A 13,275-nucleotide genomic window follows, 5' to 3' on the forward strand; every position below is an offset into this window, starting at 1 on the left:
ACGAACAAAACGTTGTGATGTTTTGTTACAAGAGGGTTGATAGTTATACGGTAAAGCTAACAGTAATAAAATTACATCAGTTAGTATGTAATTTGTCAAGTAAGCACCCTTGTATTCTACCTATTATACTAAACTTTTGGATCAGCATTAGGGTTTTGACTTAATTGTCTTTTTAAGCTAGTTTTGTCTTGCCTTTTGTCCTTGTCAAAATTACATAAGAACCGAACAATGACATATCATAAAGAACATTTCATAATGTAAAGCTAGTGGAACTTAAAAATATCCATTGTTAATAAATTTAAAATCAAGCTTGCTGGAAAAAGCTGTAACAACCTTTTCTGCCCTCCCCCTCTCCCCACCCCAAGAAGACACCTAAAAAAACTAGGTGAGTTTGATGGTCTGAATCATAAGATCAAAGTCTGTAAAACAACAAATATGAAGCCCTACATATTAAAAGAAATCCAATTTTCTTATGTACCCATGAAGCTAGCAAAACTTTCATGAAAGGGACTTTAATAGTTAAAATCATGGAACTGGTGCTCAGGCAATCTGAGCTTAATTATTAGGTGTACTATCCACTGTGTATGTAACCCTGGACAAGTTATTAAATCTTCCTCTGTTCAATTTACTTGTCAGAACACCAGAGATATAATTTGTTTTCCCAATAAGGTAGTAAAATTATGTTCTTTGGTAGAGCTGATATGAAGCCCACTCGTATATGCCAGTCACTCAGACTAGTCAAGATTTCTTCCAGAAATTCAAAAACTTAGTGAAGATCAGGAACTTGAAGCTAGACTAACAAAACCAAGAACTAAAAAAGTGTTTAGCTTGGGTCTGGCATATCTTACTAACCCAGACTGAGCTAGAATATCATCTTGAAATGTAGAGTTTAAATCTAGATCATTGTTCTTCCAAGGCATCAGGTATTATCTGATAGATAGATAGATAGATAGATAGATAGATAGATAGATAATCTCTCAGTAAGAGATTAGGACTGACATTGCCATTTCTAGGTGAAATGCTGTGACCTGTGCTATACAGATTAATCAAAGTGACTTCAAGTGATTAACTGTATTTCAGTTTTGGAAATTAAGAAAGAAAAAGTTCAAAAATGCAGTTACGGTATTGGGTTCCCCATTTCTCTACCACTTGTTCAAAGTCTGTTTTAAAAACTGTGTCAAAGAAAAAAAAGTTGAAGGGCTACTTCCTAAAGACAAAGTATCTGTGTATTCCAAACACAAGCTTAACTTTCTCATCAAGACAGACAACCCTCGCTCAGCAACACACACAGTGCTAACAAAAAACTTACTAGAGAGCTCCTGATAAAAATACATGTGAGAAATTACTAAATTACATAATTTCTGTATTACACAAGATTATTGTGGTTGGCATTTCATAACACATCTTGAAATTAATAAAAATCAGAGGTGCTGACACTCACATTCTGCTATTTTGTGGCAACTGTGCTTTCACTTATCTGTAGTACTGTACCAAGATCAGAGAAATAAATTCTCAGAATTTTATTTCCACAGGAAAAGGAGGAAGGCAGAGCCCACAAAAAAGCCAGTTATAGTATATTATTTTTTTCACAGTATAAACAAAAGATGCCCTAAAGTCAGTTTCATGTTGGAATAATTTGAAGAAACATCTTTAAACAATTGTGATTTTGTATTCATACCCATAGATGAACTCTGGGTGTTAACTAAGCCTCAGAACCTTACATTTAGAAATTCCTTATGACAACTACAAATTCTAACACTGTAGAAAAGCTGCTGCCAACTTTCCCAAGACACAAAGAGAGGTGGCCTCCCCAGACAGTACCAGTAACTTGTCAGCAAATTGAAACATTATTACAACAGCCACAAACCTACTCTCTTTAGAATCTTACCACCTGAAGAGATATCGGCATCAGTGATATACAAGAGCAATTTTTTTAGAACAGCATCTATATTCAGACATTGTTTTATAAAAAGTACCCCTGAAAACATATACTGATAGCTTTACAAGCATTTACAAATAAGCACAAGCAGAATAACTTTTTCCATACCAAGAAATCATCTTCTGGGAGAGCTGAAATAAATGCTGGCTCAATGGCTTGAAGAAAATCAAAACCTTGAGTTGCCCATCTATCTCAAAGAAAAAGAAAAGACAGAAAATGAACTCTTCAGCTAAAGCCATCATAAGAGTTTCAACCACGTCCAAGAATAGTAAATGACAGTTGGACTAATACGTAAACAGTAAAAATTTTAACTTGTATTAATACATTTACCCAGTTACATACAGATAAAGTCTGATTTTAGCAAAGGCACTGTCAAATAAAGTGGGCAGGCCATGCTAGATATCTCAACCCATATGTGTGCTATCTTCAGGAAACAGTATCATCAACTCACCCACAGTATATTTCAGAGCAACAAGCAAAACCACTACATTCCCTGCCTAAATTCTCCTTTCTGAAACAAGACTGAAAGGATGCTAAAGATTTCCCAACTATCTGATCAGTAGTGACTGTGCATCAGTGGTTTCATGTCCTAGACTGGTAAAGTAAAACAAGTAAGTAACTTGGCTAGAGTGAGTTGTGTCTTCAGCCACTTGCTCTCCCCCACTGATTCCTCTTAAACCTACTAGAATTAGCAGTTGCAATCGACAAAATATCAATAAGATCATAGGATATCCTGAGTTGGAAGAGATCCACATGGATCATCAGAGTCCAGCTTTTGACTTCACACAAGGCAATATAAGACTTAAACCATATATCTAAGAGCATAGCCCAAATGTTTCTTGAACACTGAGAGGCCTGGGGCCATGACCATTTCCCTGCGGAGCCTGTTCCAGGGCTTGGCCACCCCTTCAGTGAAGAACTTTTTCCTAATACCTAATCTGAACCTCCCCTAACACAGCTTTAAGCCATTTCCTCAAGTCCTGTCAGCAGAGAGATGAGGAACTTGCAGACAGCAACTGAGTCTCCTCCTCCCTAAGCTGAGCAAAGTTGGTATCCTTAAGCACTCCTAATTACATCTTGCCCTCTAGTCCTTTCACCATCTTTGTTGCCCTTCTTTAGACACATTGCAATATTTTTATGTCCTTCTTAGACTGGGGAGCCCAAAAATGCACACAGTACTCAAGGTGAGGCTGCACCAATGCAGTATGGTGGTATGGTGGTACTACTACTCCTTCCAACTGGTTAGCTATACCGTGCCTAAGGCATCCCAGGATATGGCTGGCTCTTTTTGCCACCAGGGCCCATTGCTGACTCAAAGTTTACCATCAACAAGAACCCCCAGATTCCTTTCTGAAGGGCTGCACTCCAAACTCTTGGCCTCTGATCTGTATGTACATCCAGGGTTACAGCACCCCAGGTGCAAAATCTGGCATTCATCTTTGTTGAATTTCTTAAAGTTAGTTATTGTCCAGCACTCAAAATCTATTAAGTTCTCTCTGTAAGGCCTCCATACCCTCAAGGGAACCAATAGCTCTCCTAATTTAGTATCATTAGCAAACTTATTTTGTACATACTCAACTCCTATGTCCAGATCATTGATAAAAACACTGAAAAGAACTGGCCCTAAAATTAAGCCTTGAGGAACACCCTAGTGACTGGCCACCAGCCAGATGTCAGTCCATTTTTTCCAACTCCTTGAGCCCGAGCCTTCAGCTCCTCCAAAAACTACCATGGCAGTAACAAGTTGGCTGTTACCTGGGTCGAGTGCCTCGGCCACTCTCACATTTTGTTAGCACATAATTCATCCATTTTCTGGCAAAGCTGATATACTTGTCTCCAATTTTCTGCCTGAATTCTCCAGACATCAGACGAACAACTTCTTTATGGTACTGTAAGAAACTACAGATTACTTCTCACGTATTAATAAGAACAAAAGTACTGTTTGCAATATCCACTGGAGTATTTGCAGGCTAAAAAAACTCTATAGTATGTTAAGTCACATCCTATTCTTAAACAAAATTATTTTATGCAAGCAGTTGCTTATTTATAGGAAAAAAATAAAATCAAGAAATGTATATGATACAAAATAGGTTATAGTGAGGGGCAGCACTGAGCCATACTGCATTCTTCTGTGCATGTCAGGTGAGTGTTGATGGTTAATAGTGTACACATCATTGAAGAAACATCCTACATGAACGCTCAGTTCTGTAATGAGAGACTGAACTGCAAAGTAGTGTTTATTTTTAGTTATACTGCAGGTAACATTAGGGGATAGTTATACATGTACATTTAAAAAAATCAAATAAATACTGTTTCTTATAAGACTATCCCTAGAAGTATGTTAAGGTATGATAAAATCTTAATTTTTACAAAGTGCATAGGAAACAAATAATGAAATAGTTCACTAAAAGCATCTAAGCATAACACAGTGCTTGCACTCTAAGGCAGGCACTCAAAAGCTATATGCACTGCATTAAGGAACCACCATAAACTTTAAAAGAATGCCTCATAGTACACTATTATGCTATTCTAGGCTGAAAAACCGTGACAAGCCAAGTTACACCACAGTGGTGGAGTGACCATCCTTGGAAGTATTCAGAAAATGAGTAAACACGGCACTGTGCGATATGGTTTAACAGGCATGATGGCATTCAATCCAAGGTTGGACTTGATGATCTTGGAGGGCTTTTCCAACCTTAATGATTCTGATTTCATCTAAAATGCTGTGAAGAAGCAGAGCCTACAAGACTACACCTGAAATCATCAAGTTCTTAAAAGCTTTTTAGAGTTCCAGGCATTGCTAACTTAATATATTTATCAGATTTAACAGATTCATCTGTTGTTTTCCAATTATTTTCATGTAAGACTTCTGAATCAACCCATATTTTTATGATGTTCTGCTAAACTGGAAGGTCATAGTTGACTAGAAATTAGCAAATGCGTGGCCCATGTACATGAAGGACTGGAAGGAGGATCCAGGCAACAAAAGACTTGTCGGTCTGAAGGTTATGGAGCAGATCATCTGGAGTGCTATCATGAAACAAGTACAGGACACAACCAGGTGATTAGGCCCAGCCAGCATGGGTTTGTGAAAGGCAGGTCCTACATGACTGACTTGACCTCCTTCTATGACAAGGTAATCCAGTTAGTGGATCAGGGAAAGGCTGTGGATGTCATCTACCTAGATTTTAGTAAAGCCTTTGACATCAGTTTTCCACAGTGCCACATTTTCTCCTGGGGAAACTGGTGGCTCATGGTGCTGACAGGTGCACTGCTCGCTACATAAAAAAATGGCTGGACAGTGGGGCCCAGAGAATGGTGGTGGGTGTTGCTACATTCAGTGGGCATCCAGTCACTAGTGATGTCCCCCAGGGCTCAGTTTTGTAGCCAGTCCTGCTTAATATCTTTATCGATGATTTGGACAAAGGGATTGAGCACATCCTCAGTAAGTCCACAGGCGACACTAACTTTCACAAGAGTGCTGATCTGCTGGAGGGTAGGAAGGCTCTGCAGAGGGATCTGGACAAGCTGGATTGCTGGGCCAAGGCCAACTGTATGAGGTTCAACAAGGCCAAGTGCTGGGTCCTGCCCTTGGGTCACAACAACTCCATGCAGTGCTACAGCCAGGGGAGAGAGCAGCTGGAAAGCTGGTGAAGGGTCTGGAACACAGGTCTTATGAGAAGTGGCTGAGGGAGCTGGGGTTGCTTAGGTGGAGAAAGGCGGCTCAGTGAAGATCTTACTGCTTTCTACAACTACCTAAAAGGAGGCTGTAGTGAAGTGGGTGTTGGTTGCTTCTCCCAAGTAACAAGCATTAGGAGAAGAGGAAGCAGCCTCAAATTGTGTCAGGTTTAGACTGGATATTAGGAACAACTTCTTCATTGAAAGAGCAGTCAGGCATTAGAACAGGCTGCCCAAGGAAGTGGCTGAGTCCCCATCCCTGGAGGTACTTGAAAGATGTGTAGATGTAGACATGGTTTAGTGGTGGACCTGGTAGTGCTGGGTTAATGGTTGAAAGTGATTATCTTAAAGGTCTTTTTCAACCTAAATAATTATCTGGTTCTATTAATCATTTGTATTTCCACAGAGTTATTAATTACCTTATTTGCACCAATGCAAAACCAGAAATTTCAACTGGTTCTTACCAAAACTACTAGACACACATGCCATTAAGTTTTTGTTTCCTTACCTCAAACCCAAAATTATAACCCTGAATCATGGCTTCCCGGTAGTATTGCTGCAAAGTGGCAGATTCTGATTCATCAACTTCAGCATCAAACTCGGATGTGAACATGTGATCAACTCTATCAATGGCACTGCTTATCTTATTGCATAGCTGTAATGCATCATTCTGAGTAACAACAAAAAGGGATGGAGAGCAAAGTGTTATTTATATTCTCCAGTTGACAAGACTAAGACAAACATGAATCTAACAATTACATTATTTTAAATGAAAATGTACTTCAATGCCACAAGAATTCATTCATCTTGAAAAAATAAACACTTTCCAGCAGTTGCATTAAGCAAGTCTTATAATTAACTTAAGTACTATAATAAAGTTTGTTTGCTTGCATGAGATTAACTTTAAAAACAAAGACAGCAAAAGGCCGAGTGGGAAACCAACAAAAAACCCCCAAATGAAACAAAAAGATCCAACCAAAACCAGACAGATGGGAAAGGAGAAAATGAGTTTTACTATCTGTAATGTGACCAAGTCTTTAGTTCTATTTTCACCTTGGTATTTGGACACAGATTCTACTGAATGTAGGGACTCCAGGTTGCCACTTCAACCTAACAAATCTTTGCTTTTCTGGGTCCTCCAGAGTACAAACAAACAAACCCCCAAACCCACCAAAGAAAATCCTCATGCAACACAAACAAACAAACAAACAAACAAACAAACCAACCATCATACACAAAATAAAGAGAAACAGAAAACCCAAGCCAAAACCAAGAGAAAATAAACAGACTACCCACTTTTACATCCCAAAGCAACCATCTTCAAATATGGGAAAAGTTGTTTCTTGCAGATCACTGATTTTGACAGAATTTCTTTTTAACAAAATCACACATTTTCTTTCAATTCAATTGTGCTCTCATACAAAGATGCATTCATTCTGTTGCTATGAATATTTCATTTGCATTATGGACTTGTTTTCCAGTTACCAAGTGCAGAAACGACTACACTAATATAGCTCAAAAACACTCAAGTCATTTGCAAAAACAGAATGAAAATTGTACTGAAAGTCCACAAAGGATTGGCACATACCTTACAACTGCAGAATATGCAATTGAATCTTCTTCCACTTTTTACTTATCAGTGAGCAAAGGCCATCAATTTTGACTAATAATCTCAAATTGCTTACCTTTAGCTGTTGTAGAGCTTTGGCAATGATTGGTTGGCTAGATGTCTGTTCCTGGCGCAGAGTTATGAGCCCTTCAATAGACTGCTGGAAAGCTTTTCTCTGACTCACAAGGTGGGCAGATTGAATGACTACAAGGAGGAGGTTATCAACCTAGAAGAACAAGACACCACTAGTTCTTATAAACAAAACTGCCTCTATAAAAACGTGTCCCATATCACCAGATTCCAACCAGTTATTTTTAAATTCTAAAATATCAAAGACCTCTCTTGTCACTTATTCATGAAGACACAGAAAAGCTTGATGCTGGCAACTAAACCCAATAAACTGTCATCTTGTGAGCAGAGTTCCATCAGGGTAAATGCCACAGCAAGTTTTCAAGGGGAATATACTCCTATTCGCTTCTGGAAAAATCTGGGACACACTGTATTAAATTATCTTCAGATTAGTTATACACAAAAGAAGCGGCAGCTAAGCAAAAGTATTTTATTTTCTCAAAGCAGATGGAAGTAACAACCATCACAAAAACAGGTTTTATCCAAGAAATGCGATATACTTCTGGACAAAAGCCCACTATTGAGCAGGGAAAGGCATAGATTTAACACACAACATTTGCTCAAATTTTGAAAATTATCAATATGTAAGAATAGTGTTTGGAAACCAGAGCTCTGATACTGCAGAAGTCTATAAAACCACAGTCCCAGATAGTGCTGCCTTTGCTGTAGCACTGAGTCATGTACTAAGCTCTGCTGATTTCAAGCTATAGACAATGCATCTGCAACAACTCACTCACAAAACAGGACCTACTTCATCCCAATTTTCAATACCTCATCTCCAAATATTTTCATGCTCAAAATTCTTCAAGTGTTGATGGTGTTCTTTTATTTGATGAGTATTTTTTAAATAACACCTTACATCTTCTCTAGTTTGCAATCAAAACGTGGGGTTTTTTTTAAACACAGGACACAATCTGTCTGAAAGACTTCTTACTTCCTAACCTTTCAATCCTGGATTTAAAAAAACTAATGACAGTGCTATACACATATAAACACATACAAAGACAGTGTTTTACGTGCACTTAAATATGTCAGAATACCATCTGCAAACCAAATTTCATCTACTGGTGTTTTCATTTTCTGAAAGAAATACTAACTTTGCTAGAAGTCAAATGAACTTCTAAGCACTTAATCAAAGGGTATTATTTACTGTTCAATCTGAACAACAGGTAAACAAGAAGTAACATACTTGCACATTAAAAACAGCAGTATGTACAGGAGTGATTTTTTCAACTGCCTGTAAGTGCTAGAGCCCTCTGAACGCTAAAGGCCATGCACAGTGACATGGAAAGTCACTCTCTTCATGGACAGTAGAGTCCATTTATGGTAGGGATCCACAGAACTGCATGACATACCAAAAGGAAAATTCACTTAGCTTAACATAAGGATGTGAGAATAGGAGGGGTAGGGAGCTGCAGCTGGCTCAGCTGCCAGAGTGCTGCAGAACCGCTGCCAGGGAACGCCTGTTGGCTTGGGATGAAGGAAAGTATGACTGGAAAGATTTCTTCCTGCAGAACTGTTGAACATCCAGTAACTTCCACAGAAACTTAACATTAAATGTCACAATTCAACCAAGATCAAAAGTAACTGGTTTCACACCTCAGCATGTGGAAAGCACACAAACACAACATGCTCTTGGAGACTGGTGACTTCTTAACAAAAGGTAGTTTTCAAGTCTTATCCACACTTCTGATACTGAACACCCAACTAAATACTGAAAGTATCTCTTTATAATAAAGTCCAACCCTGAAAAATGCACATTGTAGAGATTAATCCTGCCCAGAAATGCTACAATCCCATTAATATTTGCATTTAACACAATTTATAATCAATCCTATCCCTAAATTTAACTTTATTACCTACAAAAGGACACATGCCTCACTTAAATTACTGCAGTTAATCTGACAGGGTAAGCATTCATAGAAGTCTGGAGATCACAAACAGCGGGGAAAAAGACCAAACCCACCTGCATGGTGCGCAGTGTATCAACAGTTTCTACCTGTGGCACTACTTTGACTGGCTGACCCTCCCATGCACTCCAGCTGTCATCTAATTCGTGGTCTTTGTCACTGTGCTTGGTCATAAGCAAATAGGCCTCATATGCAAGCTCATCTGAATCCTTGGAGCAGTCCTTTCCAGCAGCTGCATTAAGGAGCTGCAAAATCACAGATTTTTCCCCTGCAATACTATCTGGTACAAATACTTGTAAACTCTCAAGTCCAGGAATTTGTATCTGTAGAAAAAAAAATTAAAATCTCTCAGTCTCTTCTCTGATACATAAAACAGATAAAATAGATATACGTTATCTTATTTAAGCAACAGTGAGAATTTCCATCCTAAAAACTGTACTATATGCATCCTAAAACAACACATCCAGCCATTTTTGCACTAAAATTTAAAATGCAATATATTTAATAATTTATTTTTCAATCCACTAGATCACCAATTTTTAGTGACATCTCTCCTTGTACCTTCAATTGATCCTTCTACAAATTTTTTCTAAAGGAATCTTGTTACAAAGAAGTCCATTTTCACACATATATTATGTATCTGTGCATACATATGTATAATATCTACATACACATTTTAAAAAGTAAATTAGTCAACAGTAATTTAAGATTTATGATGCACAAATTTTTAAGATTGCAATATTAAAAGAATAAAAATTTCCTTCAGAATCCACACATCTCTCAATGGCTACAAAAGATAAGAGTAAAGAAAAATCTGGCTCAAAAAGTATCAGTTGCTCTTTCAGTGTTAATGAAAGCTAGATTAATTAAGTTCACTAAGAGAGTTCTCTTTTAATAAAATACTACTGATACTACCGAAAAACTACTTCTGATTATATCTGTCACGTTGGTAGCAATACTTTAACCAAGTCAGGCATCAGAAACAGACTGAAAACAGTGAAAGAGTCAATACTTTGATCTGACATGAGGTAATTGACTCACAGTGAAGTTTAATTCTCTCTTTTCAGACTGTGATGTCATCAAGTGTGGTGGTTTGAAAGACAAAATATTGGACTCAACATTTCTACCATTAGGCAAACATACTTTAAAACCATTATTATCTATAGGTCAATGCAAAAAACTAGATGGTTGTTACCGAAAGCTAAATTAGATTCCCAAAACTAATGAGCATCTGACTGAAAAGATGGTTAAAAATTTAAACTCCCTACATGATGTTAGAGGGCCAATATTTAAAGTGTTCATCATCAAAATGTGTGTCATTTTGAGGGGTGAAAAAATGGGAGAATTAATACACATAGAGGGATAAATCTTGAGAATCAAATAACCTATCTAGATCATGTAACCCACAGATGTTTTGAACTTGAGATTCAACTTTTTCTTCTAAACGTGCATAAGAACAATGACACAATTTTAACTGAAAGGTCTACCAAAATTAATATGGTGTCATAAAGCTGCCAAGAGTTGATACTTGGGGGAAAATATTTTTTAAAAGTAAATATATACTGATTTCCCTGGTCATTTTCTGATTCTTACACAATTCACAGACCAGGGCCCTGCTGAGCCAGATGTTTCATCCATGTATTTAACAATGCTTTATGAACTTCTCTCTTATGAATTTGATGGTCTCCCCTTGAAGAAATTTCTATTCTTAGCAGAAGTTTATATAAATCTAACAAGAATTTTGTCATGCAAAAGTTAGAGCATTATTTCCCAAACAGGAATTACACATATATTAAATGAATGGAAGGATAAAAAAGAACAGCAGATCCAAATACATTTGATCTGCTGAAGCAAATGACTTATGTAAATTCAAACTACAATAAAGACTCGCTGACCTAGGAATTTTTAAGGAATTTTGCAACATCACAGATGTGGAAATTTATTGTGCAGTAAATATCAAGCACCAAGGGCTCAACTTACTTTTGCTGTACAACAGTTTTCTAGCAACAGTTATTTTGGAACAGAATATGGTCCATGCATTTCTCATGTCCTTAATATTCTCAAGGAAGCTTGTTAGAGAAGATCTCCACTATAATATTTTTGCTTTATAGAAGCAAAACAGGTCCATAGTCTCAGATTATCTACTTAAACATGTTCATTTACTCATGTATCCATTTACCTTATAAATTTGAAAGCATTTGTTTCATAGCACTCACTACTTAGTGTTATTACTCCCCCTCTCACAAATGAGTAAGTATTACTGAAGGAAAAAGGTTTCTCCTCAGTCACAAAGAGAATATTTGTGAAAACAAGGGATTAAGACATGGATTTCCCAAAACACAGACTAGCATTCCCACTCACACAAACACAAGTACAGAAAATAATTTGACTACCACAATTCAATATTAAATTCACGACACTTTACATGTTGAGAGAGATGGCCCATTAAAAAACAGAAATCATGTCAATATCCTTTGACATTTTTGCTTAGCATCCACACTTCACTTTCATGCCTCTAAACCTTATTACCTATGTGAATTTACCTTCACATACTCTCTTGTTTTCAGTGCATTCAGAAGATCTCGCACAGGGGCTGACAATGCAAACTCTGCTGCTATTTCAAGGTCCTGCAAGTAATGACAAAACAAAAGAATATGCTTTCAGACTAAATTTCTTTAAAGCATATAAATAAGATGACACTCTGTTAACTTACCTTCCTCAGCATTTTAGCAAAACCAAGAGCTTTGGAGGCTCTTTCTCTAGCTTCATGGAACAGCTCTTTCAGCGCTCGGCTGGTCTCTATAACAGATCTCCTGAAACATTGGCAGAAATGAAGTCACAATGTTTTAATAAATAATATTGCATTTATATAGCCACTAGAAAATAAGAATTATTACATATATGTTAATAGATAAAGCATAGAGAAGATAAATATTTGCAAACAGCTGACAAATAACTTGAGCTTGTGCAGGTATATTTTTGATAATAAAAAAATTTAATTTAAATATCATTACATAAACAATCTCTCATCCCCTCAACTAAAGAGAAGGTTACTACGTTTCAAACAAATAAAATGATAGTTCATTACTACTGCAAACAAAAATACAGCAATAAAGTCTATGGAGCTTTGCATTTACAAAGTTTGTATTCTAAGAAGTAAAATACATTATGTACCTGTCAGAGGTATAGAAACATGAGTAAGTGTGTTTGTTATTATTAAGCCGAAGGGCTTAATACCTGATTTCATCTGATGCAGTACTGTCATCGGCACTGGCCCAAAATTCATCACAACTGTCTTGTAGTCCAGAATCTAAAAAAATTCCCGTAGATTTCAGCAGCATTCCTGCAATATCACTGTAGCAACAGAAATGGGGGAACTTCAGAGTCTTACTCCGGTAACATGGCACCTTAAACTTCTTCCTACTCTGTCTAATGCAAGAGAGCTGTGTTGCCAAGTCCTCCTACAGAAACAAGCAGCGTCTTGGGGCCCTCAGTTACTTTATGTGCACAGGGCTAGCATGAATGAGGACTTTCCATAGAAGCAGTAATTTCTGCTATAGCCAGAGTCAAGGCCACCTGCACATACTGCATCCTATAGCTACAGTCATTGTAATAATCTATAAATTCACAAAGACTATCAGCTGCTTACTGAGGCCTCAAGAACTCCAATCTGGGAACCTTGAACAAGTGCTGACTTGAATACCTATCTGGTACAAATCAACACCATCATCAGAGTAATTAAATAAAACCTACCAAAACAGTTTTCCAGCTTGAGCTTCACCTCCTCTTATATAAGGAGTTATTTCTTTGGTGAAATTCCATTCTTCCTCCAACAGATTTTTTAAACTATGAGATGCTTGAGGTAACTGCTGCAGCATTTGGATCCAGCTTCGCATATAATCAAAGTAAACCTGTACAACAAAAGAGGTAATTTAAAACAGAAATTATTATCTAACATGCAACTAAGGAATAGAACTTCTCAAATCAACAAACAATCTCAGTATTACACA

At 37.2% G+C, this 13,275-nt stretch overlaps 1 protein-coding gene across 5 annotated transcripts in view; it reads right to left on the reverse strand.

Moving 5' to 3' along the window:
* MAP3K4 (mitogen-activated protein kinase kinase kinase 4) overlaps window positions 1-13,275 on the reverse strand; it is a 68,725-nt gene that overhangs the window by 24,210 nt on the left and 31,240 nt on the right. For all 5 annotated transcript variants that reach the window (XM_051811263.1, XM_051811262.1, XM_051811260.1 and 2 more), the window contains exons 6-14: window positions 13,019-13,176; window positions 12,503-12,619; window positions 11,979-12,078; window positions 11,809-11,892; window positions 9,322-9,588; window positions 7,303-7,452; window positions 6,126-6,287; window positions 3,695-3,828; window positions 2,048-2,126 (exon numbers count right to left, since the gene is read on the reverse strand). In XM_051811263.1, the coding sequence (XP_051667223.1) occupies window positions 2,048-2,126; window positions 3,695-3,828; window positions 6,126-6,287; window positions 7,303-7,452; window positions 9,322-9,588; window positions 11,809-11,892; window positions 11,979-12,078; window positions 12,503-12,619; window positions 13,019-13,176 (1,251 nt within the window). The remainder of the gene's footprint in view (window positions 1-2,047; window positions 2,127-3,694; window positions 3,829-6,125; window positions 6,288-7,302; window positions 7,453-9,321; window positions 9,589-11,808; window positions 11,893-11,978; window positions 12,079-12,502; window positions 12,620-13,018; window positions 13,177-13,275) is intronic.

The sequence above is a fragment of the Manacus candei genome, unplaced genomic scaffold, assembly GCF_025592945.1.
Source record: "Manacus candei isolate 608988 ecotype Guabito, Panama unplaced genomic scaffold, ASM2559294v1 h1tg000081l, whole genome shotgun sequence".
NCBI lineage: Eukaryota > Metazoa > Chordata > Aves > Passeriformes > Pipridae > Manacus > Manacus candei.